At 45.0% G+C, this 27,827-nt stretch overlaps 1 protein-coding gene across 1 annotated transcript in view; it reads left to right on the plus strand.

Moving 5' to 3' along the window:
• Positions 1–27,827, plus strand: part of engase (endo-beta-N-acetylglucosaminidase) — a 59,824-nt gene that overhangs the window by 17,246 nt on the left and 14,751 nt on the right. The window contains exons 6-9 of the mRNA XM_048555652.2: positions 10,239–10,387; positions 12,741–12,906; positions 15,031–15,134; positions 21,734–21,842. Of these exons, the coding sequence (XP_048411609.1) occupies positions 10,239–10,387; positions 12,741–12,906; positions 15,031–15,134; positions 21,734–21,842 (528 nt within the window). The remainder of the gene's footprint in view (positions 1–10,238; positions 10,388–12,740; positions 12,907–15,030; positions 15,135–21,733; positions 21,843–27,827) is intronic.

Below are 27,827 nucleotides of genomic sequence, written 5' to 3' on the forward strand. Positions count from 1 at the left end.
CATTTCCACAGCAAGAGCTAGCTTACCCTTATACTTCATCTTTACCGCCTTACTGCTTTTTCAGTTATCCTCTGCTAATTTTTAAATGCTTCTCAATCCTCTGGCTTCCCAGTAATCTTCATCACATTGTACACTTTGCTTTTATGCTGTCCCTGATTTCCATTGACAGCCATGGTCGCTTCATCCTCCCCTTCATATATTTCTTCTTCTTCGGGATTAATTCCTGCTGTGCCTCACTAGTTACCATGGAAATTACCATGTCTTCCTTGCTAGTCTCCCTTTCTAATCAACTCTGGCTGGCTCCACCTCATGATTTTGTAGTTACCTGTAATCCCTTGTAATACCTGAACCCAGCTTCTCTGTCTCAAACTGCAGGGTGAATTCTGTTGCACTGTGGTCACCACCCTCAAGGGTTACCTTCACCTTAAGGTCCCAAATTATGTTTGTCCCATTACACATCACCAAAACCAGAAATACTTGTTCCTTAGTGGCCTCTACCACAACCTACTCCAAAAAACATCTTGTTGATATAGATACATAGACGATTTAGAGGTGGGGACAAGTGTGGTGTGTGACACTAAGGTGAGAGATGGAGCAAAGTGTGCAGAAGACAGTGAAAGTCTGCAGAGGGACATAGCTAGTCTAAGTGAGTGGGCAAAGGCCTGGCAGATGGAGTACAATGTTGATAAGTGTGAGGTCATCCATTTTGGTAGGAATAACAGTAAAATGGACTGTGTTTTAAATGGTAAAATATTGCAGCACCCTGCTGTGCAGAGGGACATGGGTGTCCTTGTGCATGAATCGCTGAAGGTGGGGTTGTAGGTGCAGCAGGTGAATAAAAAGGCAAATGGAATTTTGTCTGTCATTGCTAGAGGTTTGAAGTTTAAAATCAGGGAGGCTGTGCTGCAGCTGTATAGGGTCCTGGTGAGGCCACACCTGGAGTACTGTGTGCAGTTTTAGTCTCCTTACTTGAGAAGAGATATACTAGCACTGGAGGGGGTGCGGAGGAGTTTCAATCGGTTGACTCCGGAGTTGGGTTGGGTTATGAGGAGACACTGAGTAGACTGGGGTTATACTCATTGGAATTCAGAAGAATGAGGGGACATCTTTATAGAAACATATAAGATTATACGTTAACGGTCCCAATCAGGGAACTCTACTCAGAGAGGTCTACCCAGCCAACCTCCTCCCAAATCACTACGTCCAAGGATGTAGGCCTGTTCAATTCTTTTAGCTTCTCCAGGAACGTTTTTGCCCCAGGTCTGGTTCCTCTGACTCAGACACGGGTAGTGTGTAATGGACCATAGATCATCTCAGAAGAAATTCCACCCCTTCAGGCAGTGCTGAGGCAGTGACCTCCTGGCTGCATCCATCTCAGATGCTGATGTTTCTTTGATGCTAGGCAGAGGAGAGAGCCCGTAGTTCCTGACAGCCTGCTCTGAGGGCCTGGGTATGTTTTGCTCTGGCCCTTCTGCGAGGTTGCAGCTTCCCCATGATCCACATGTTTGTTCATGACCACATCACCTGTCTGAACTTTGTAGGTCATTGGACCTGACCTTGCATTGACCTCACCTTGGACCCATGCAGGGCTCTTTCCATGGTTTAATACCAACCATCATCCCCAAATTAAATGGTTTCTCTCACTTAGAGGTGTATGGCTGGCATTGGTGTTCCTGCTGCCATTTTACCCTACCCCTCCCAGGTCCAGGAATATCAGGTTGAACCCGGTGCAGTTTCTTTTCCCCATCAGCAGCTCTGCTGGAGCTATCCCTGTTGCGTGACGGGTGGTTCTATAAATCAGCTAGGAGCCAGGAGAAGTAGAGCTGTGGGTTATTCTTTAAGCCTGCCTTCAACATTTGGACTGCTGTGTCCACCACAACCCATTAGATGATGGATGCTGAGGAGCTGTCCGAACAAGCTGAATGCCAGTCGACTTCGGGAAATACTTGAAATCCCTAGAGGTAAATGACAATCATTGTGTATGACCAATACTTCCAGGAGATAGTATATTGCAAAGAATGTTTACAGCTTTTCAATTGTTATCCCGGAATTTAACAAATGAATGGAGTGTCAGCATTGCTGCCTCACAGTGCCGTGGACTTGGGTTCAATTCTACTGTCGGGTGACAGTGTGGAGTTTGCACCTTTTCCCTGTGTCTGTGCGGGTTTCTCCCAGGTGCGCCAGTTTCCTCCCACAGTCCAAAGATATGCAAGTTTGGTGGACTGGCCATGCTGGATTGCCCGTTGTGTCAGGGATGTGTAGGTTAGATGGGTTAGCTATGGGAAATGCAGGATTACAGGGATAGGATAGACTAGACAGGTGGGATGCTGTTTGGAGGGTCGGTGTGGACTTGTTGGGCTGAATGGCCTGTTTCCACACTGTAGGGATTCTGTTATTATGAAGGGAATAGGTACGATGAAGGCAGGGAGGTTGTTTCTGCGAGCAGGTGAAACTAGGACTAGAGGGCATCGCCTCAAAATAAAGGGAACAGATATCGGACTGAGGTCAGGAGGAACTTCTTCATCCAAAGGGTTGTAAAGCTGTGGAATTCCCTGCCCAGTGAAGCGTTGAATCTACCTTGCTGAGTGTGTTTAAGGCAAGGCTAGATAAATGTTTGAACAGTAAAGGAATTAAGGGATATGGTGACTGGGCGGTGAAGTGGAGCTGAGTCTCAAAAAAATTAGCCATGATCTTATTAAGTGGTGGGGCAGGCTCGAGGGGCCGGATGGCCTACTCCTGCTCCAGCTCCCAGTTCTTATGTTATGTTCTTATAACACAAATTCCTTTCCTTAGGATCTGCTTTTCCTACTCCACTGGCATAATGAGGTCCTTTATGATTATGGTAGTAATGTGTTCCTTACATGCCTTTTCTATTTCCTGATTTATTTTCCACTGGAGCTTTCTTCCTTTGCAGTTCCTGAATTCTATCCAAATGGATTTTACGCCTTCTGACCCTAAAACCCTTCTTGTTGTTGGTTTAATTTAGTTTCTTACTAACAAGGTAACCCTGCCCCCGCTGCCCAGTGACCTCTCCTTTCGCTAGTATCCTTTGATACTTAGTTCCCGGCCCGGATCCCCTTGCAGCCATGTCTCTGTGATGTCCACAATGTGCCAATTTCAATCTGCGCTACAAGCTCACTTACCTTCTTTTGTGTACTGCATACTTTTAAGTACAGTACCCTCAGTCTTGTGTTGACTGCCCCCCCCCCCCCCCTTCTCATAGTTGTCCCATTACCTGCTGTGCCTGAAGCTAGATTCCTGACTTTTTCCGTACTCTCTGTCCTATTACCTGTTCTGGAAATGTTAATAGCCTCTGCTGAGCCCTCCCTCCTGTCTGTCACTTTGCTCATGATTGCTCAGTAATTGGCTGCGTTATGTTTGTCCTGCTTCTTGTGTACAGGCTATGCCTGAGGAATTTTGCACAGTGTTAGGTAGATGCCAATATTGTAGCTGTATTGGATGCCAGGCCGTTTGAGTTTACAGCAACCATTAGGTTAATATATATTTACATAGTGCCTTTAATGTAGAAAAGGCTGTTAAGCTATAGAGTGTGTTATTAAGAGGTGAGATTAAGAACAAAATTAGTCAAAAATGTCAGTTTTAAGGAAGCTACGAAAAATAACAGAGGTTTATGGATGAAGTTTCACAGAATTCGGTGACTGAGGTATAACAAACATCTTTGGTGAAGTGAAGTGAGGCTGAAACATGAGACCAGAAAAGGAAGCCACAAAAATGTCCTGTATATGTAGGGAGGTAGTTGTAGGGCTGGAGCATGTTACAGAGATGGTGAGGGGCAAAGCCATGATGGCATGTGGAAACGTGGAAAAGGATTTTAAAGGAGGAAATAGGAATATCATTGGAAGAGTTTCTGATGTGCTGAATGTGGATAACTTAAGTCTTGCCAATGTGGCCAAGATAAAGAGGTGACTCATCCTTAGTTATTCTTGTGTGCCTTTCAGACTTTGGCTGTTGTGTAACTGGGTAAGCAGATTGAGAGCAGGTTTCCTGCCCAGTCTCAATGCCAAGGAATTGTGCTCAGAAGTTAGACGGGGGATTGGTTTAATAAAATGCATTTTCCTCTTAATATTATTTAACTGTAAGCATCGTATTATTGTCAACAAATGATCCTTGCATTTCATCTCGAGCTGTTGTTCGCATGGAGTATGCAATCTGCAAAATTGGTGTGTGCAAATGATCTGATAAGATGTTAATTTAGTTTCTGTCTTGTTCTGAACTGTTAGCACTCTTTCTGAAATTCTTCAAGGATATTGAGTCATCTACTCGATTTTCATCTCAGCGGCTAATGAAAAGCTGCCATGGTTAGCAATCGCTCACCAATGAGTATGATTGAGTGCCGAGGAAATTCCATGGCACTGGAGTGGCACGGTGGCTCAGTGGTTAGCACTGCTGCCTCACAGCACCAGGGACTCGGATTTGATTCCACCCTCGGGCGACTGTCTGTGTGCGTGTGTGTGTGTGTGTGTTGGTTTCCACTAGGTTCTGCAGTGCTTCTTTCCACAGTCTGAAGTTGTGCAGGTTGGGTGGATTGGCCATTCTAAATTGTCTGTACTGTTTAGAGATGTGCAGATTGGATGGATTAGCCATTCTAAATGCAGGCTTCTGGCATTAAGGTAGGGGGCTGGGATGCTCTCTGGAAAGTCATTTTAGACTTGATGGGCCAAATGGCCTGTTTCCGCACTATAGGAATTCTGTGATTCCAAGGTCATGGGTTCTCTAGGTCCTTTCATGCTGATGATGCCAATCCTAAAGCCATATCTCCAACGACAAATTTGGCAAGTATTCCCGGTGTTCCTTAAACATTAACCCCTTTACCGCATGTCAAAGTGGCAGTGGTGAGTAGCAACTGCAAGATGCACAACAGAAACTCACCAGGATTTCTTTGAGCAGAGCTTGCAAACCTGTGACCCCTACTATCTAGGAGGACAAGAGTTGTAGATGGATCAGAACACCGACACCTGCAAGCTTCTGTCCAGGCCACTCCCCATTCTCTTGGTTCGATATCACCATTCCAACAGTGTCACTAGGTCAAGATCCTGGAACTCTTGGAAGTCTGTTCCTGACAGTTTCTAAGCTGCTTGGTTTCTCTATTGTTTTGTTTCCCTGACCATATGTCATGTTTTACTTTGGGCAACTAAATAACAGGCTCAGAGAATCCTGTCAAGTGACTGGAAGGATCAGTGAAGCAAGACTGTTCGTGTTTCTGTTTAATTGTGATAACTACAGATGTGGAACTGGTGAAGAAGGTACAAATTAAAATAGAAGCTCTTCTCGAGTAAGTTGTGTGCTGTGAATGAAGGGGAATCGGTGGATGTACTACACAGAAGGCATTTGATTAAAGTGCCACATGAAGGGTTATTATGAAAGGTGAAATCTCTTGTTGTAGAGGTTAACATCCTGATAGGGGTAAAAAAAAATTGGCTGGCAGGAAGCAAAGAGTAGGCGGAGTGAATATTTTTCACATTAGCAGAAGTAATAAATGGTATGTAACAGGATCCAAGCCAGACCTCAACTATTTACAATTTGTACAAATACTTGGATGAGGATACAGAAGACACAGTTGTCCAATTTACTAATGATACAAAGTTAGATAAGAAAGTAAGTTGTGAAGAGCACTTAAGAAGACTACAAAAGAAAACGATACGTTAAATGAGTGTACAAAGTTTTGTCAAAAGGAGTGCATTGTGGGAAAATGTGAAGTTGTCCATTTTGGCTGGAAGAATTTTTTATTAAAAAAAAGGCAGAGGGAGGTTGAAAAGCTTGGAGATGCAAATGAATCCAGGTGTCTGAATTGTAAAGAGTCAGTATGTGGGTAGGGCAACAAATTAGGAAAGCTAACAGAGTGTTATCATTTATCACATGAGGAACTGAATTCAAAAGTAGCGAGTTTATGCTTCAGTTAAACAGGACATTGGTGAGACCACATCTAGAGTACTATGTACAGTATTGGGCACCTTATTTAAGAGAGAGTGTAAGTACATTGGAGTAGTTCAGAGAATGTTCACCAGACGAATACCTGGGATAGAAGGGTTGTCTTATGAGGAAAAGTTGGGCAGATTAGGCTTGTCTCCACAGAATTTGAAAATTGAAAGGTCGCTAGATTTAAAACATCTAAAATCCTGAGGGGTCTTGATAGAATAGATGTGGAGAGGTTGTTTCTTCTCTTGAAGAAGCTAAAGCATGGAGTCACTGTTAATGAATAAGGTGTTGCCCATCTAAAACATAAGTAAGGTAGTAATTTTATCACAGGGTTCAGAATCTTTGAATCTTTTCCTCCAAATAAGTTGGAAGCAGAGTGTTTGAACAGGCAGAGGTAGATAGATTCTTATAAAGCAAGGGGTGAAAGGTTATCAGTGGTGGGAATGTGGATTTGAGGTTACAATCAGATCTACCAGGATCTTATTGAGAGTAGGCTTGAGGGACACAGGAGGCTGATAAATAACATAAGAGATCATGATGTTGGGGGCAAGGTACTGGCATGGATAGAGGATTGACTGACTGACAGAAGGCAGATTGTGAGGGTGAGGGCATGAAGGGGTTTTTTCTAGGATAGCAGCTGGTGACAAGTGGAATTCTGCAGGAGTGTGTTGGGACCGCAACTATTACGTTATTCATTCATGAACCGGATGAAGAAACTGAGGGCACTGTGGCTAAGTTTGCAGATGACACAAAGAGACTTGGAGGGGCAGGTAGTGTTGAGGAAGCAGGCAGGTGGCAGAAGGACTTGCATAGGCTGGGAGAGTGAACGAAGACGTGGCAAATGGAATACAGTGTGGAAAAGTGTGAAGTTATGCAGTTTGGTAGGAAGAATAGGGGCATAGACAACGTTCTAATTGTGGAAAGGCTTCAGAAATCTGAAGCACAAAAGGACTTGAGTCCTAGTTCAGGATTCTCTTAAGGTTAACATGCAGGTTCATTTGGCAGTTAAGAAGACAAATGCAATGTTAACGTTCAATTCAAGAGAGCTAGAATACAAAAGCAGCAGTGGCTGGCACTGGTCAGACTGCTTTTGGAATATTGTGAGCAGTTTTAGTCCCTGTAGCTAACGCAGCATGTGTGCTGTTGGAGGGAGTCCAGAAGAGGTTTTTAAGAATGATCCCAGGGACGAAAGGCTTGACATATGAAGATTCTGTACTTGACAGAATTTAAAAGGATGAGGGGGGATCTGATTGAAACTTCCTGGATGCTGAGGTGCCCGGATAGAGTGGATGGGGAGATGATGTTTCCACTCGTAGGAGAGACTAGGACCTGAGCGCACAGCCTCAGAGTGAAGGGAGGGCCCTTTAGAACTGAGATGAAGAATAATGTTTTCAGCCATAGGGTGTGTAATCTGTGGAACTCCTTGTCATTGAGGGCTGTGGAGGCTAAGGCATTGAGTGCATTTAAGGCAGGTTCTTGATTAGCAAAAGAATCAAAGGTGACGTGGAGAAGGCAGGAGAATGGGGTTGAGAAGCACGTTAACAATAATTGAATGGTGGAGCAGACTTGATGGGCTAAATGGCCTAATTCTGCTCCTATATTTTATAGTCCATATATTTTGTATGTTATGTTGTGTGATTTCATCAGCTATTTCACCTACCTTCTCTGTTCCAAAGGCTAATCCTACTGGTAGAAAGTTCTAGATCATGGGAAGAGATCAATACGACAGGAAGCAGGAGGGGAATTGAGACTGTGGGGAATAGGATCTTGGTGTTGTTGGATATCGAAAGAACAGGGTCAGGAGATGCCTACAGGAGCAGCATCAGAACAATTGTACACGCCCCAAACACTCATCACACTACCCTACATCAGGAACACGTCAGAACTCACCACAAGACTTCTACGACCGCTGGGCATTAGAGAGGTACGCAAACCCACATCAACCCTACAACAAGTGCTCACCCAAACTAAAGACCCACTCCCCACCACGGACAGGACCAGTGCCATCTACAAGATCCCCTGCAGAGACTTTGAGAAACACTACATCAGACAAACAGGAAGGAAACTAACAACAAGAGTACGTGAACACCAACTGGCTACAAAAAGACACGACTAATACTCACTCATCTCAATCCACACGGATAAGAAGACTTCAACTTCGACTGGGACAACACCAACGTCCTAGGACAGGCTAGGCAGAGACAAGCACGAGAATTCCAGGAAGCATGGCACTTCACAAAGCAGGTTGTTAATAAACACATTGAACCCGACCCCATATACATTCCACTACGGAGGAAACCCGGAAGTGAGGCAATCCATCGCAATGGACCCCAGAGTTTAAAAACCAGGCAGGAAAACACACTGATGCTTCATCAGAGGCTGCACTGAGGATGTTACCCAGCATGGTAACAAACCAGCTCGGCGAGCCAACCAACCTCAACATTGTTAGCTGCTCAGAGTCTTTCTATTTGCAAGGTTTCTTTTTCCAAGCTAAAGGCAATCCTGAACTCTAGTTGAGTTTTACAACATTAGTGATTCCAGTCGGCATGAGATGTATGCCTGACGTTCATGATTGTCATTCAATCTCGTGACTGGTGTTCTTGTAATGTGCTCCAATATCATAAAACCACTGATGAAGTAAGCACCAGATGGAGCCTCCTATCACATTGACAGTCATAAGAGCTATGGCTAGAATCTTTATACAGAGGGGTACAGGGGACACAATTACAATTTTACAACCAGAGGTTTTTTTAACAACTGTGCCACAGTCGGCTCCACATGGATTATTCCCTAGTATCTCATTTATTTGAAAACTCATGGTGCTCTTGCCTAATTGGATATACACCCGAATGGCAAGAAGTCGGAAATCTATTGTCTAAACCCATAGCAACTGTAATTTAGAGGGAAAGTGAACCTTTGGAGAGGTGAATAAATAGCTTTGCCTGAGGGTACCTGACCCCAATAAATGTCATTACTGGTCGCAAATGCTGCAGATGCTGTATCCTGCCTGTAGTATGCATTCCTAAATTTGTTGGATGCTGATTAACTTGTGGATTCATCCGAAGTTGTGATTCTGATACAGTGCGTGAAACTTCTCTAAGACTTTGTTGGACCAGTCACATAGGAAGTTTGATTCTCGAGAATATGGGTCAGTGGTGTTAGCGTTTGCTTCAGGTTAAAGATTGAGAAAATACTTTGAAGAGAATGTGTTCTCCTCGAAATAGGATATGTTTTTAATCCACCAGTGTTTTCTAGAAAGACATTCCAATGATTGCGTTGTGCACTGCACACAGGAGGAATGGTGAGACACGTGCTTGGATAAGTCCATAAGAAATAGGAACGGGAGTAGGCTGTTTGGGGCCCTCAAGCCTACTTCTCCATTCAATAGGATCATGGCTGATCCAACATTCTTGGCTCCCACTTTCCTGCCTTTTCCCAGTTACCCTTGATCCCTTTATTGATCATTTATATATCTGTGGATCTCAGCCTTAAATATACACAAGGACTTCGATCCCACAGAATCCTGTTGGCAAGGAGTTGGTAAGACTCTGAACCCTTTGAGAGAAGAAATTCCTCCTCGTCTCTTAAATTAAGCCTTCAAGTGGCATCCTTTTATTCTGAGACTAAGCCAGAAGGCTCTGGTCTCTCCGATGGGAAATATCCCCATGGCATTTCTCTTGAGAAGCCCCATGATGAATTGACACTACGAACAGTACAGCTGTGGCTGATGTTGGGACAACAGGTTTCATGCAGAGTCCTAAGACAGCCTGCATGTGTTTTATTCTGCAATATCAAGCAAGTTTATTAAAGCAGAGCTGCAGCTTTTACTCTGCAAAGCAGTGGCTCATGGTTGACATAAAAAGATTTCTGTCCATGATATGAGATACCCGCTTGATTCTTTGCCTGTTTAGAACCGTAGAGGTTGGTCCTACACGATGGGGGCAAACGGTCTTACTGAAAGTTGTAAATTGTTAGCTCTTGTCACCAGTTTGTCAACCAGGAGTAAAATCTTTTCTTTTTTTTTCAACTTTTCAGGAGCTTGCGTCATTTTAAAGTCTTCAGTTGAAGCTTTGAAATTCAGACACGTGGGAAGAAGTCATTTGAAGCTGTTTGTGATGTAGACAAGTACCTCAGTGTATTCCTCCAGGAAGTACTGGATTGATTCTTGGAAATCTCATGGGCCAGATACACAGATTAGAATCCAAGAACTATAATTTCTGTAGATGCCAAATAGATAATACTTACAGGTTGCCTTCCATTTTACATGTGAATAATGTTTCTTTCTCTTTATTTTAATGCAGGCTAATGCAGTGAAGAATGTGCCAGACTTTCTTAGTTACTTCCGCACCAAGATGCAGCAAGCTGTTCCGCACAGTCTCGTTATCTGGTATGACAGTGTATTGGAGTCTGGACATTTGAAATGGCAGAATGAATTGAATGAGTGCAACAAGTGAGTGGCTAAAATAGGTATCATCTGCCATTCAAACATCTCTTTACGTCTTATTGTTTTATATAACTTTGATTCTGGCCATCGGTTCAGTTGCATGCTGTTCATAGTGTAAACATATATCATCTCCCTATAATGTGTAGTGAGATGAAGACCGCTGTCTCTGCAGTCTGAATGATGTGATCTCTGGACTTGAGAGTGGGGAAGCGGTTGTTAAGAGGATGGATGGGGAGGGGAAGAATTCAGAAAGTGAATTTTGGCTTCTGTTACGTGCTGCCTGTACATACCATCTTGATAAGATGTCTTACAATGCTGACAATATCTACCTTTTCCTCTACATTGGGGAAACCAAGCGGAGGCTTGGGGACCGCTTTGCAGAACACCTCCGCTCGGTTCGCAATAAACAACTGCACCTCCCAGTCGCAAACCATTTCCACTCCCCCCTCCTGTTTTTTAGATGACATGTCCATCATGGGCCTCCTGCAGTGCCACAATGATGCCACCCGAAGGTTGCAGGAACAGCAACTCCTATTCCGCCTGGGAACCCTGCAGCCCAATGGTATCAATGTGGACTTCACAAGCTTCAAAATCTCCCCTTCCCCCACCGCATCCCAAAACTAGCCCAGTTTGTCCCCTCCCCCCACTGCACCACACAACCAGCCCAGCTCTTCCCCTCCACCCACTGCATCCCAAAACCAGTCCAGCCTGTCTCTGCCTCCATAACCTGTTCTTCCTCTCACCCATCCCTTCCTCCCACCCCAAGCCACACCTCCATCTCCTACCTACTAACCTCATGCCACCTCCTTGACCTGTCCGTCTTCCCTGGACTGACCTATCCCCTCCCTACCTCCCCACCTATACTCTCCTCTCCACCTATCTTCTTTTCCCTCCATCTTCAGTCCGCCTCCCCCTCCCTATTTCTTCCAGAACCCTCACCCCATCCCCCTCTCTGATGAAGGGTCTAGGCCCAAAACGTCAGCTTTTGTGCTCCTGAGATGCTGCTGGGCCTGCTGTGTTCATCCAGCCTCACATTTTATTATCTTGGATTCTCCAGCATCTGCAGTTCCCATTATCACTTCTTCCTTTGCCTTTTCCACTTTCCATTTCTCTAGTGTATTTGACTTACTATGTACTCTGGCCTATTTTTTTCTTATCTTGCCTGTAATTATTTACACCCTAATAATATTGGGGTTACTTGTCTTTTATAACAATCTCCCTGTTAGAATGACTGCCATTTGGCTGTTGTAGCAAATGCAGTACTGCTTGGATTTTGCCATAATCCTATGGTTTAAAGCTGCCCAGTAGCTTCAGCAGAAATTTGTGACTGTGATGACTTATAGCCAATTATTTGCTCATGGATTCTTTGTTGTGCACCTCTTAAAACTATTCTGAATCACTTGTGGGGCTACCACATTTCACAGATGAACAGTATATAAAGTGGAGGAAAGCATCTGTTCCATAATCTTTATTAGAAATCAGTCAAAAGAGTGTAAACATAGATCTACAAATATCTGATTTAATTATGACTGAAAAACACTTGGGGACTTTCTTTTGGAGTAAAATTCTTACTTCATTATCTCTTTTTAATGACATCAGTTATTATTTCTGTGTTTTCTTTTCAGATCTTCCACGTTTTGGAAATATTACACTTTTTTAAAAATAAAGAACTGGTATTTAAAATGCTTCTCATGATGCAATATGCAAAAGTAACAATGTATTGTTCAGTTTTTCAATCATCTTTGAGAGTTGATTTCCAAGATTCAGGATTCAGAATTTAGAACCTTTTGAGGTCCAAATATGGTCATTTGAGTCCGATAGATGTTATTGAATTCCCGAGTAATAGCAGCATTTTTGAGAGTCTGCAAGTGCTTGGCTGGACATGCACCAATCACTGCTGTGCAATGTCCAATGGAATGTGAGACTGTCTGTAACATAAAGCAATAATCCAAGTCAATTTTACCATTTTAGAAAGATGAGATTTTGCTCATAATACCAAAGGTCAAATTATTACTAATTTTGACTGCAGTACTTACAGTAGGCTGGAAGAATAATTTACCACGTTCATAGGAAGTAAAAGATTATGCTATCACACTGGTTTGATAAATTGCATGTCTTTCTGTTAACATCCAGCATGAGACTGAATGGAGTATTTCCAAATGTGATTACATTTCAGCAGGTGTCTGTGAAACTTGTGCATTTTATTAACAAATGCATAATAATGACTGGGTATTTGGCCAGTATTTTGTTGCTAGTATGTGATCTTGTAGTGACTTATTTTACTATGAGCAAATAATTTTTATTTTGAGTACCTAATTTTCTTTTATGTTGCTTCACACATTTTCATTTCTTCTCGCAGAGTATTCTTTGATTCCTGTGATGGTATTTTCCTGAACTACAATTGGACAGAGGAACACCTTCAGCGAATGGCGTTGATGATGGAGGAACGCCATGCTGATATCTATGTTGGAGTTGATGTGTTTGGCCGAGGAGATGTCGTAGGCGGAGAGTTTACAACCAATCTGGTAAAGCTGATTTAGAGCTGTATTCGGGCATGTAATAATCGCACCAAAGGCAGTTCTTAACTCCTCCTCCCAAAAACACTCTTTCTGTAATTTTGAATGCATTTTTTTGCAATGGACCCTTCAAATCAGAGGGAATTCTGAGAAAGACTTTGAATCTTTTGGTCATTTTAATGGAATATTCTGTTTATCATTTGCATGAATTGCAGACATAAATATTGTCCTGTACTTAGTGAACAGATAGTTGCTGAAATTGTCTACTGGTAAAACAAGGTTATCTTATAGTAATGTCACTGGATTCATACTCCAGTGACCCAGGCTCATGCTCGATTCAATCCCATGTGACAGGAGATGGTATTTGAATTCAATTAATAAATCTTGAATATAAAATTAGCCTGAGTAATAGTGACCATTGCCAGTTTACACTGGCAATTGTAAAAGCCCATCTGATTCACTACAGTTCTTGTAGGAAGGAAATCAGCCCCTGGTCCTGCTTACATGTGACTCCAGAATCACAGCATAGTGGTTGACTCTCATCATCCTGCCTGAAATACCGTTCAAGCCACTCAGTTCAATGGGAATGACAAGGATGGGTAATAAATGCTGGCCTTGCTTATGATGCCCACATCCTATCAAGGAATATAGAAAATAAGTACTTAGTAACTTCTTCTGAAAAGTTCACAGCTTTGATCTTCTGGACCATTATGGTTTCATTGCAGCAATTTTGTCAGACTATCTAACCATGTTAGGAAGAGGAAGAATTAAGCGTAGTGCAGTGAAGTAAGGAGCTCCATTCTCTGCTGATTGTGTTTTGACATTTGCAAAGGAATTTGAGTATCATATTAGTTCTTTGCTGCCCTCTGCTGTTGATTCATTGTATGTACAGCCACTGCTATATGCATCTGACCAAATGAGGTTTCACAGCACAGTTTTTTGAACCTGCTCAAACGATGATTAATAGACCACTGCTATTGTTGAAATTATTGGAGTTTGAATGTTGAGATAAGAATTCGGAATTGGCCAGAAATTTGTTATTGCAGCTGTTGCATAATAGCTCAAATACATGAAGTTAAAGGCCAAAGAATGAATTAATATTAAACAGGCAATTATAAAGGGAATAAATAGATTCTGCTATTTGAACTACGGGGTCTGAATAATATTTTTTAGTCCAAATTACAATGTGATGCATCTTGTAGGTTCAGGTGAATAGAGAAAGGAATGAACTGAAGGTACAGTTTGTGTGTATTAGATGAGTTCTTCAAATATAGATGTCACAGAATTTGCTTGATGGTTGAATGTCAGAATTCCCACCAATTCCTGTATTGACTGGAACTTTTCCTTCTGGTTATTTTGTACAAGTCTGTAGGGCAGCTCAAAGACCGAGACTGTTTCTAAAGAAAAAGGCAGTTGCAGGTCATTCCTTTGTACACTGTTTGTTACTCAAGCAAAATACAGATAAGGGGGACATGGAACAATTTCATTATAAACGTGAGAAGTTGCAAGCAAAATTGTGCACATTATAGAACACTTAATTGTGCCTTTAGAAAATAGTCTGAACATATTTCAACAGTTCAAAGCATTATATAAATGGAAGCTAATTTTCATAAAAATTGCTGTCGTTAGTCATGTAACTGGTTCTGGTGAACTCAAAACTAAAAGTTTCAGAACAATGCAACATTAAGTAGAAAGACTATCTGCCTATTGCAGGTGAATTTGAAAGATTATGTGGCACTACTTGAACTAAAGCAGTGAGCTCTCCCAGTAATTATTCCACCTTCTTCCTCCGCTATACAAATATTAAATTTGTTAACTGACCATCTCACAGTTGTGTATAGGAAATTGCAGTGTGTTAGTATTGGGCTTGTTCATCAATATTTCAGAATAGTTCCTTCTGGATGTCTGAAGCAGGTGGCAAGGTTCTATCTTAATGATAATTTCTAGTCTAAGTACAACTTATTTTAGCAGTTTTTGCAAAGCCCGCTTTGACACTTTTAGTTTTGTGGAAACCTAAGGATAATTTCACACAAGCTGCAAAGGTATATTTAATCATCCCCTTTATTGAAAGCTTTCAATCACAAAGTTTCTTTCTAGTATCACACCCTCATAGTAATTTGTATTGTATTCTAGTCTTTGGAACTGATTCGCAAGTACAACTTCTCAGCAGCTATATTTGCGCCTGGCTGGGTCTACGAGACTTTGGGAAAGGAAAAATTCCATCGAAACCAACACAAGTAAGTCAGCATTGCCCAATGGGGTATTGATCCGTGCCAAACTTGTGGTGATCAGGTCACTAAGTTCACCACAAGTGATACAAAATAAGTGCTACAACATTCACCTCATCTGTTGCAATCTCCAAAAGATGGACTGGGATTGAGGGCTGGGATGAAAGGGTCGAAGGTGAGCAATATTGTGATTTGAGGTTCTGTCATGCAAACGGAGAAGCACAAAAGGTTGAACCAGGAAATGGCTAATTGTCTCTTCGAGCCCGCTTTGCCATTCAATCTTATAATCATGGGTGATCATCAGTTTAATAACCTGTGCCAGCTATTGCCCCATCACTCATTGATCCCTTTAGCTGTAAGAATGATATGTCATTCCTTCTTGAATGTTCAATATTTTGGCCTCAACCATCTAAAGGCTCACTGCTATCTGGGCAAAGGAATTTCTCCTCGTCTCAGTCCTAAATGGTATATCCCGTATCCTTAGATTGTCACCCCTGGTTCTGGACTCCCTGGTCATCAGGAACATCCTTGCTGCATGTATCCTTCTAGTCGCTTTAAAATTCTGTGGCTTTCTGTGAGAACCCCTACCATTCTTCGAAACTCCAGTAAATATAATCTGGACCAATTCAGCTTCTCTTCATACGTTAGCCTTGTCATCCCAGGAATCAGGCTGATAAATCTTTGTCGCAATCCCTCCATAGCCAGAACATCCTTCCTTAGATAAGGGAACCAAAACTGCACACGGTACTCAGGGCTGTTCTCACCAAGGCCCTTTGCAATTGCAGCAAGACACCCCTGCTCTTAAATCCTCTCACTCCGGAGTCCAACAACGTACTTTCACATCATACTTGCATACTTTGAGCAACTGGTATGCAAGGATACCCAGGTCTTATTGCGCCTCCCCTTTCCCCAATCTTTTGCCATTCAGATAATAGTCTGCCTTCCTGTGTTTCTCTACCAAAGTAGAAAACCTCACATTTAACCACATTATACTTCATCTGCCATGCATTTGCCCACTCACTCACTTTGTTCCAATCAGACTGAAGTATCACTGCATCTTCCTCCTATCTCAGCCCCTCAACCAACTTTGTACCATCTACAAATGTAGAGATATTACATTTAGTTCCCCCATCTAAGTCATGAATAGATATTGTGAAAAGCTGGGTTCTGATCACTCATCACTGTGGTAACCCACTAGTCACTGACTGTCACTCAAAAAAAGACCCATTTATTCATAATTACAAGTAACGAGTGCTGGAAAAGCTCAGCAGGTCCGGCAGAATCTGTGATAAGAAATCAGAGTTAACATTTTGTGTCTGGTGACCCTTTCTGAAGAAGTTCTGAGGATGGGTCACTGGACCCGAAATGTTAACTTTGATTTCACTTCCCAGCTGCTGCCAGACCTGCTGAGCTTTTCCAGAGATATCTATTTTTGTTTTTGATTTACAGCATCCATAGTTCTTTTATTCCTACTCCGTTTCTTGTCTGCTAGCCAGTTCCCTATCCATGTCATTACACTACCCCAGTCCCATTCACAATAATTCTGTATGTTAATCTCATATGCCTTCTGTAACATCAAGGAAACCTCATCCACTGGTTTCTCCTTATCAACATTACAAATTTCATCCTCAAAATTTCAGTAGATTTATCAAGGTTGTTTTCTGTTTCACAAATCCATGTTCACTCTGTCCAAAAGTGCTCTGCTTTTAAATCTTTTAACATGGACTCCAGCACTTTACCTGCTACAATGTCAGGTTGACCATTCTATAATTCCCTGTTTTTCTCTCTACTACCTTTTTAAAACAGGGGGTTACATTAGCCACCTTTAAAAATCCACAGGAACTGTTCCAGAGTCAATAAAATCATGAAAGATGGCACCAATGTTTCTACAAATTCTAGAGCCACATGCTTTAATTACTCAGGGATATAGATTATTGAGAGTTATCAGTCTTTAATCCCATCAATTTCCCAACATCGTTTCCCCACTAATACCGATTTTTTTATTTGGTCCTTTCCTCACGCTAGACCTTGTGTTCCGCAGCATTTTTGGGACGTTATTTGTGTTCTCCTTCGTGAATACAGTACCAAAATATACATTTCATTGGTCTGCCAGTTTGTTCCCCATTATAACACATCCTATGTCTGACTGTAAAGGACCTACATTCGACTTCAGGAAGCTTTTTCTCTTCACGTCCCCTCAGAAGCTTTTACAGTCAGTTTCTATGTTCCCCACAAACTTATACAGGTACCCTATTCCCACACCACACCCCCCTCCACACTTAGCCAATCCCTTTGTTCTCCTTCACTGAAATCTAAACTGCTTTCAATCTGCAGGTCTGCTGCTTCTTTAGACAATTTTTGTGCCCTTTCCTTGGATCTGATATTATCCCTAATTTCCCTTGTTACCCATGATTGGGCCACCTTCCTGGTTTTAATTTTGTGCCAGTCAAAGAATAGCTTTAGTTCTGGCAGCTAATTACTACTCAGCATCCATTTGTAGTACAGTAACTACCAATAATTCAATTTTTTTTTCTGAAGAAGGGCCCAAACTCTCAACATCAGCTTTCCTGCTCCTCTGATGCTGCCTGGCCTCCAGCTTCACGCTGTATTAACAATATTGCATCATGTTTTCATTTTCATCAATGGTGGCCTCTTTACTGTGTAACTGGATGCAGCAAGGCTGGAGAATTTTTTTTTGTAACATTAAGGATTGTTTCTATCTGCAGGACTTTCTACTTAATTTTAACACAGCCAGGGATTGAGACAGATGGAGTCTGCATGCTCTCAGTCAAATAGACTGCCACAGGGTCCTAATGTTTCACCTAATGGACAATATCAATTCGCCACATGTGAATGGCTGATTCGCCACATGTGACAGAAGTGTCAAACAATGCTACACTAAACTCAGCACTAATGCCAATTGTGTTTCCACTGTTCTGTTTGACACAGTGGGTGAAAGAATAGGCATTACAGGAATGAGTGCTGTGCAGTTAATGCAGGTAGAGAAGAAACTAATAGGGCTGCTGTATGATTTCCTCCCAAAACTGCTTCTCTATTCCAACTTAATAAAATGTGAGGCTGGATGAACACAGCAGGCCAAGCAGCATCTCAGGAGCACAAAAGCTGACGTTTCGGGCCTAGACCCTTCATCAGAGAGGGGGATGGGGGGAGGGAACTGGAATAAATAGGGAGAGAGGGGGAGGCGGACCGAAGATGGAGAGTAAAGAAGATAGGTGGAGAGGGTGTAGGTGGGGAGGTAGGGAGGGGATAGGTCAGTCCAGGGAAGACGGACAGGTCAAGGAGGTGGGATGAGGTTAGTAGGTAGCTGGGGGTGCGGCTTGGGGTGGGAGGAAGGGATGGGTGAGAGGAAGAACCGGTTAGGGAGGCAGAGACAGGTTGGACTGGTTTTGGGATGCAGTGGGTGGGGGGGAAGAGCTGGGCTGGTTGTGTGGTGCAGTGGGGGGAGGGGATGAACTGGGCTGGTTTAGGGATGCAGTGGGGGAAGGGGAGATTTTGAAACTGGTGAAGTCCACATTGATACCATATGGCTGCAGGGTTCCCAGGCGGAATATGAGTTGCTGTTCCTGCAACCTTCGGGTGGCATCATTGTGGCAGTGCAGGAGGCCCATGATGGACATGTCATCAAGAGAATGGGAGGGGGAGTGGAAATGGTTTGCGACTGGGAGGTGCAGTTGTTTGTTGCGAACTGAGCGGAGGTGTTCTGCAAAGCGGTCCCCAAGCCTCCGCTTGGTTTCCCCAATGTAGAGAAAGCCGCACCGGGTACAGTGGATGCAGTACACCACATTGGCAGATGTGCAGGTGAACCTCTGCTTAATGTGGAATGTCATCTTGGGGCCTGGGATGGGGGTGAGGGAGGAGGTGTGGGGACAAGTGTAGCATTTCCTGCGGTTGCAGGGGAAGATGCCGGGTGTGGTGGGGTTGGAGGGCAGTGTGGAGCGAACAAGGGAGTCACAGAGAGAGTGGTCTCTCCGGAAAGCAGACAGGGGTGGGGATGGAAAAATGTCTTGGGTGGTGGGGTCGGATTGTAAATGGCGGAAGTGTCGGAGGATAATGCGTTGTATCCGGAGGTTGGTAGGGTGGTGTGTGAGAAGGAGGGGGATCCTCTTGGGGCGGTTGTGGCGGGGGCGGGGTGTGAGGGATGTGTCGCGGGAAATGCGGGAGACGCGGTCAAGGGCGTTCTCAATCACCGTGGGGGGGAAGTTGCGGTCCTTGAAGAACTTGGACATCTGGGATGTGCGGGAGTGGAATGTCTTATCGTGGGGGCGGAGGCGGAGGAATTGGGAATAGGGGATGGAATTTTTGCAGGAGGGTGGGTGGGAGGAGGTGTATTCTAGGTAGCTGTGGGAGTCGGTGGGCTTGAAATGGACATCAGTTACAAGCTGGTTGCCTGAGATGGAGACTGAGAGGTCCAGGAAGGTGAGGGATGTGCTGGAGATGGCCCAGGTGAACTGAAGGTTGGGGTGGAAGGTGTTGGTGAAGTGGATGAACTGTTCGAGCTCCTCTGGGGAGCAAGAGGCGGCGCCGATACAGTCATCAATGTACCGGAGGAAGAGGTGGGGTTTGGGGCCTGTGTAGGTGCGGAAGATGGACTGTTCCACGTAACCTACAAAGAGGCAGGCATAGCTGGGGCCCATGCGGGTGCCCATGGCCACCCCCTTAGTCTGTAGGAAGTGGGAGGAGTCAAGAGAAGTTGTTGAGTGTGAGGACGAGTTCCGCTAGGCGGATGAGAGTGTCGGTGGAGGGGGCCTGGTCGGGCCTGCGGGACAGGAAGAAGCGGAGGGCCTTGAGGCCATCTCCATGCGGAATGCAGGTGTACAGGGACTGGACGTCCATGGTGAATATGAGGTGTTGGGGGCCAGGGAATTGGAAGTCCTGGAGGAGGTGGAGGGCGTGGGTGGTGTCACGGACATAGGTGGGGAGTTCCTGGACCAAAGGGGAGAAAATGGAGTCCAGATAGGTGGAGATGAGTTCGGTGGGGCAGGAGCAGGCTGAGACGATGGGTCGACCAGGGCAGGCAGGTTTGTGGATTTTGGGAAGGAGATAGAAACGGGCCGTGCGGGGTTGGGGAACAATGAGGTTGGAGGCTGTGGGTGGGAGATCCCCTGAGGTGATGAGGTCATGAATGGTGTTGGAGATGATGGTTTGGTGCTCGGGTGTGGGGTCATGATCGAGGAGGCGGTAGGAGGTGGTGTCGGAGAGTTGGCGTCTGGCCTCGGCGATGTAGAGGTCAGTACGCCATACTACCACTGCGCCACCCTTGTCTGCGGGTTTGATGGTGAGGTTGGGGTTGGAGCGGAGGGAGCGGAGGGCTGCCCGTTCTGCGGGGGAGAGGTTGGAGTGGGTGAGAGGGGTGGAGAGGTTGAGGCGGTTAATGTCTCGACGGCAGTTGGAGATGAAGAGGTCGAGGGAGGGTAGGAGGCCTGGGGGTGGTGTCCAGGAGGAGGACTTGTGTTGGAAGCGGGTGAAGGGGTCAGTGGAAGGAGGGTTGGGTTCCCGGTTGAAGAAGTAGGCATGCAGGCGAAGACGGCGGAAAAACTGCTCTATGTCCGACCGTGACTGGTATTCGTTGATGTGTGGTTGTAGGGGGACAAAGGTGAGCCCCTTGCTCAGGACTGACCGTTCGTCCTCAGTCAGTGGGAGGTCTGGGGGGATGGTGAAGATTCGGCAGGGCTCAGGGTGGCTGTCTCCTCTGGGGTTGCAGGCTGTGGAGGTTGTGGGCGGAGCGATGATGTCGTCGGCCGTGGGCGGGGTTCCGTCGGCGTCGGCCGTGGGCGGGGTTCCGTCGGCGTCGGCCGTGGGCGGGGTTCCGTCGGCGTCGGCCGTGGGCGGGGTTCCGTCGGCGTCGGCCGTGGGCGGGGTTCCGTGGGCGGGGTTCCGTCGGCGTCGACCGTGGGCGGGGTTCCGTGGGCGGGGTTCCGTCGGCGGTGGGAGGATCGGGGTGGGCGGCAGCAGCTGTGGTGAGGGTGGTGTGTGGGCTGTAGTACCTGGACGTGGAGGTGGTGACTGCAGCAGCGGTTCCGGAAGTTCTGTGGCCGGCGGAGGCCGATGTGACGTAAGGCCCATCTTAGAACCCCTGCAGTGTAGAAACAGGCAGTTCAGCCCATTGAGTCCACACCAATCCTCTGAAGAACATCTCACCCAGACCCACGGCCTAGTCCTGTAACCCTGCATTTCCCATGGGCAATCACCTAACCTGCACATCCCTCTACACTTGAGAACGGCCAATCCACCCAACCCACACATCTTTGGAGTGTGGGAGGAAACCAGAGCAACCCGGAGGAAATCTATTCAAACACGGGGAGAAAGTGCAAACGCTGCACAGCCAATCACCTGAGGGTGGGAATTGAACCTAGGTCACTGGTGCTGTTAAGTAGCAGTGCTAACCACTGAGCCACCCAATCTTGCCTATCCTAATATCTGTACATGCGATAACATTTGCTTGGTGCTGCTTTGAAGTGCCTTTGAGCGTTTTACTATGTTGAAGGAATTATGTAAGTATTATGTTCTGGGGCAGTTTGACATTATTGATCACATTTTGTAAATGATTTGTTATACATTGAAATCTATTTCTATCTGCCTCTGTCAAGGTTCTGGAATTTGTTGACTGAATATTTGCCCAGTCATAGCATCTGTACATTGCCCTTTGCCACCTCTTTCTGCCAAGGCTTTGGAATGAATCTCTACAGGAATGGAAAGGTAGGGCTTGAATGCATAACCTCCCAATACAACATAAACTCCTCCCTTCCCTGTCCTCCGGTTGCACTCAATTTTGAATTTAATTGCATGAAAAAAGTTATTGAGCACATTCATTTTTGTAACGAGTCAGGACTAAGCAATTCAACTCCGTTTGTTATTATTTTTAAAAATGTGTTCTTAGGACATGGGCGACACTGATAAAGCGTTGTTTCTATTGCCCTCCATGCTCCTGAGAGGATGGTGCTGGTCATTCTTGGACTAGTGCAGTCCCTGTGCTTCTAGCACTCGCACAATAGTGTAACATAGGGAATATCCAGGGATTGGTGCAGCAACACTTCAGAAGTGGCAGTTCACAGCCAACTCTGGATAGTGTGTGATTTGGAGAAGATGGTCATGAACTTGCTGCTCTTGTGCTTCTTGGTGGTAGTGCTGCGAGGACAAGAATAGGCTGTTGCTGTAGGAAAGCTGACATTTCAGGTCTTGACCCTTCTTCTGAAGAAGGGTCCAGACTTGAAATGTCCGCTGTCCTGCTGTGTTCCCCCAGTTCCACACCTTGTTATCTCAGACTCCAGCATTGGCAGTTCCTACTATCTCTAGGCTTTTGCTGAATCCTTGGTAAGTTGTGGTATCCTGCTCCAGTGCGCAACTAGTGGATAGACTGGATATTGCATCAAGTGGTGGACACATTTCTCAAGTGAATTTTTTTTAGATTAGATTAGATTAGATTTCCTACAGTGTGGAAACAGGCCCTTCGGCCCAACAAGTCCACACCGCCCCTTGAAGCATCCCATCCAGACCCATTCCCCCTATAACCCACACACCCCTGAACACTACGGGCAATTTAGCACGGCCAATTCACCTAACCTGCACATCGTTGGACTGTGGGAGGAAACCAAACCAGTTTGACAACCTCTTGGTGAGGAGGTCCGGATGTCAATCTTTACTTTGTTTTAGATTCACTGACAAAGTGAGATGTCAGAAATTTATAGTGCTCAACTCTACAGTCCCCAACCAGAGTCTCTTGACACTCTTAATTTAAACCAATAAAAGATGCAATAACCAAATTGACTAGCAATAGCCCCTTAATGGGGCTGTGTAACACACATCAAATCCTCAGCAGCACCATGTTGCATATAAATTGGAATTTAGTTGTGAAACTGGCTCTAACATGTACGCACATGCTGTTGTCACAAAAGAGTGCACCTCCCTGTCTTGTAAACACGTAATCTTCCTTTGTACAATTAACACGATTTCAGCTACGGAGAGACAATAGATTGGCTGGGATTGTTTTCTCCAAGTGGTGGAAGCTGAGAGTGGATTTGATCCAGGTATACAAATTTCTGAAGGGTCAGAGGCAGGATAGGTAGGGAGAAACCTTTCCTTTAGGTAGAGGGGTCAATAACCAGAAGGCCCAGTTTTAAGGAGAGGAGCAGGACATTTCAAAGGGTTTTGAGGAAAACCTTTTTCTGGAAAATCATTTTTGTAGCCTAAAAGAATGGTAGGGGTAGGGACCCTTGAGACATTTAAGAACTGTTTAGATGGACACGGGAAACATCATAGCATAGGGCTGAAGGGCCTCTTTCTGTGCAGCTCTTTGTGATAAGCTTCCTTTGTGATGTTGTTATGTTAAATTCATCCAGGCGAATCTTGAGTACACTATTACATTCCTGACCTGAGACTTGTAAATGATAGAGAAGCTGAGAGGAGTCAGGAAGTGAACTTCCTTTTATAGGGTGCAGTCTTTTGCATGGTCTTGTAGCTACTTATTGATGTGGCTAGTTCACTTATTCTTCTCGTCAGTGATGGCAGTTTGTTTGTGGAGGGAGATTTGTTGATAACAATAGATTTCAAAGTTGGAGATGTGGAGATAGATCATCCTTACTTGGTGCTTTTGTACTTGTGGCTAGTTATCTTGGACCTATGTTTATTCAGGTTCTGTTGTAAATTGGCTCAAGTTGCTTAAATATTACAGGAATGGAGCTAAAGCAAGTTGAATCCTCAATGAACAGCCCAGGTCCTGACCTCATGAAGGAAGGAAAATCATTTATAAAACAATTGAAAATGATTGACTCAGGATGTTTTCCTGCAGTCATGTCTTTTTTTGGGGGAGGTTGGAGGGGGAAAGAGTGTGGTGACTGACTTCTGATGAGCATTTCCAGAAATCCTGCTTGAGACGCCAGCTACTGGACCCTCACTGACCTGGACTGGACCAAATGCTGCCTTAACTTTGAGAACAGTTACTGTCACTGTCACTTTGCCTTTTGCAGAGAATTCTTGATGCTGCAGTGATGTTTGTTCTGTTCGAGGATTGATCCTGCAGTTCAGCTTGAAAATAAAATTTGCCAGTCTATTCAAGCACATATAAAATAAATGTTCTGTGACTCCATGTAAATAACACTTAAATATATTGGACATACATCTTTTATTCATTTGTGAATCTATTTCTTAATGACTGTCTTTAAAGCTGATTTGTAAACAATCTCCTGCAAACTCCATTTAGCACAGAATGGACCTCAAACATCCCTGAGTGTAAATGCTGTAAAAGCAGAATGCCCGTTCAGTGGGCAGATAAAGCCATGCTCCATTTCTGGCTGTTTTGGATCATCAGATTCTTAAGCTACCTAGAATATTCGCTCAGCTTCAAAGGTAAAACAATTAATATCACTTTCCCATCGCCTCATCTTACCCTTCATATCATCACTCAGATTTAACCCAATGACAAACAGTTGCAGCCCGATTATTATCTACCTCCAATAACAGAAGTGAACCAATCAACACAATATTTGAGTTCTTCCATGCGCGTTCAAATTGGTCTCATTCTCATGGGACCTTTTTCATGTAAAAGACACCACTAAGGAATGTAGGAAAAGGAGTTGGCCATTCCATCCACTGAGTCTGCCCCATCATTTAATATGATTATGGCTGACTTAACACTTCAGCATATTTTACTCACTCCATCCCCGGTAGTCTAAAAACTATCAATCTCGACCTTTAACACACTCAAAGACTGAGCTTCCACAGCCGTCCAAAATTCTAAAGGTTCACCACCCTCTGAGTAAAATAGTTTCTTCTCATGTCAGACCAAAGGAGCATCCCCCTTATTTTTAAATTGTGTTTGAGTTTGATTTATTGTCACACGTACCAAGATACAGTGAAAAGTGTTGTTATACAGGCAGATTGTATCATACAGAGTGCGTCAGGTAGCAGAACAGAGTGCGTCAGGTAGCAGAACAGAGTGCAGAATACATTGTAACAGCCGCAGAGAAGGTGCAGAGAGATCAACATTAACATTTGAGAGGTCTGTTCAAAAGCCTGATAATAGTGAGGAAGAAGCTGTTCATGAATCTGTTCGTACGTGTGTTCGAACTTCTGTGTAATCTGCCCAGTGGTAGAGGATGGAAGAGAGTGCAGCTGCGGGGAAGGCACCTTTGATTATGTTGGTTGCTTTCCCGAGGCAGCGGGAAATATAGATGGAGTCAATGAACGGAAGGCTGGTTTGTGTGATGGGTTAGTCTGCGTTCACGGCTCTCTGTAGTTTCTTACAGTCTTGGGAGGAGCAGTTGCCCTACTGCACTGTGGTGCTTGCTATGGTGAATCTCTAAAAATTGGTAAGAGTTTTTGTGGCAATGCCGAATTCCCTTAGCCTCCTGAGGAAGTAGAGGCATTGGCGTGCTTTCATGATTGTTGCGACCCTCTCGTTTTGACTCCCAAGACTGAGGAATATCTTACCTGCATCTACCCTGTAAGTATTACGTAGCTTTCAATGGGATCACCTGTCATCCTCTAGAGAATACAGGCCCAATTTGCCCAAACTCTTTAAAGGAGACTTCTTGGAACTCATCTGCTGAACCTTCATTGCAGTCCCTCTATGGAACTAAAGAGATTAGGAGATGAAAACTACACAGTACTGCAGGTGTGGTCTAACCAATTTTCTACACAAACAAAGCAAGTTACACTTGTTACCTATCACTTTTTATTCATTGTCGTAACGGAGGAAGAGGTGGGGGATGGGGCCAGTTTAGCTGCAGATGAGGGACTGTTCCATGTATCCTACAAAGAGGCAGGCATAGCTTGGGCCCATGCGGGTACCCATGGCCACCCCTTTTGCCTGTCTGTAGGAGGTGGGAGGAATTGAAAGAGAAGATGTTGAGGTTGAGGATGAGTTCAGCTAAGTGATTGAGGGTGTTGATGAGGGGGACTGGTCGGGCGTGCAGGACAGGAAGAAGCGGAGGACCTTTAGGTCATCTATATGGGGAATGCAGTATGTCCATGGTAAAGAAGAGGTGTTGGGGACCAGGGAATTGGAAGTTCTGCAGGAGGTGGAGGGTGTGATTGGTGTCACAGATGTAGGTAAGGAGTTCCTAGACCAAGGAGGAGAAAATAGAGTCTTCCTCTGTTACATTGATGACTATCAGTGCCACCTCGTGCTCCCATGAGGAGCTTGAACGGTTCATCCACTTCACCAACATCTTCCACTCCAACCTTAAGTTCACTTGGATCATCTCTGATACCTCTCTCTCCTTCCTGGACCTCTGTTTCCATCTCTAGCAACCACCTGGAAACTGATATCCATTTCAAGCCCACCGACTCCCACAGCTACCTAGAATACACCTCCTCCCACCCACCTTCCTGCAAAATGCCATCCCCTATTCCCAATTCTTTCGCCTCTGCTGCATCTGCTCCAGGATGAGACATTCCACTTCTGTACATCTCAGATGTCCTCGTTTTTCAAGGACCGCAACCTCCCTCCCTCGGTGGTTGAGAACGCCCTCAACCGTATCTCTCGCATTTCCCGCAAATCATCCCTTACAGCCCCCTCCCCACAATAACAACCAAAACAGAATGCCCCTCATCCTCACATACCACCACACCAACCTCCGGATCCAACGCATCATCCTCCGACACTTCCACCATCTGCAATCCGACCCCACCACCTAAGACATTTTTCCCTCCCCACCCTTATCTGATTTCTGGAGGGACCACTCTCTCTGTGACTCCCTTGTCTGCTCCACACTTCCCTCCAGCCCCACCCACACCCACACCTGGCACTTTTCTCTGCAACCACAGGAAGTGCTACACCTGCCCCCACACCTCCTCCCTCACCCCCATCCCAGGCCCCAAGATGACTTTCCACATCAAGCAGACGTTCACCTGCATATCCGCCAAAGTGGTATACTGCATCCGATGTTCCAGGTGTGGCTTCCTCTATATTGGGGAAACCAAGCAGAGGCTTGGGGACCACTTTGCAGAACACCTACGCTCGGTTTGCACTAAACAACTGCACCTCCCAGTCGCGAACCATTTCAACTCCCCCTCCCATTTCTTAGATGACATGTCCATCATGGGCCTCCTGCAGTGCCACAATGATGCCACCCATAGGTTGCAGGAACAGCAACTCATATTCTGCTTGGGAACCCTGCAGCCCAATGCAATCAATGTGGATTTCACCAGCTTCAAAATCCCCCCTCCCCCCACTGCATCCCAAAACCAGCCCAGTTCGTCCCTGCCTCCCTAACGTGACCTTGCTCCCACCTATCTATTCCTCCCACCTCAAGCCCCACCCCCATCTCCTACCTACTAACCTCATCCCGCCCTCGTGAACTGTCCGTCCTCCCTGGACTGCAATAACCCCTCCTTACCTCCCCACCTACACTCTCATGTTTACTGGCTCCATCCCCGCCTCTTTGACCTGTCTGACTCCTCTCCACCTATCTTCCCCTCTATCCATCTTCTATCCTCCTCCCCCTCTCTCCCTATTTATTTCAGAACCCCCTTCCCCTCCCCCATTTCTGAAGAAGGGTCTAGGCCCGAAACATCAACTTTCCTGCTCCTCTGATGCTGCTTGGCCTGCTGTGTTCATCCAGCTCCACACGTTGTTATCTATCTAAATGCAGTTTTATTCTTAAAATGACACACGTCATGGATATATTCTTGGAAATATGTGATTATGATGCCAGGCTGTTGGTATTTTGGATTAATTGTTTG

Source organism: Stegostoma tigrinum, chromosome 22 (assembly GCF_030684315.1).
Source record: "Stegostoma tigrinum isolate sSteTig4 chromosome 22, sSteTig4.hap1, whole genome shotgun sequence".
Taxonomy (NCBI): Eukaryota; Metazoa; Chordata; class Chondrichthyes; order Orectolobiformes; family Stegostomatidae; genus Stegostoma; species Stegostoma tigrinum.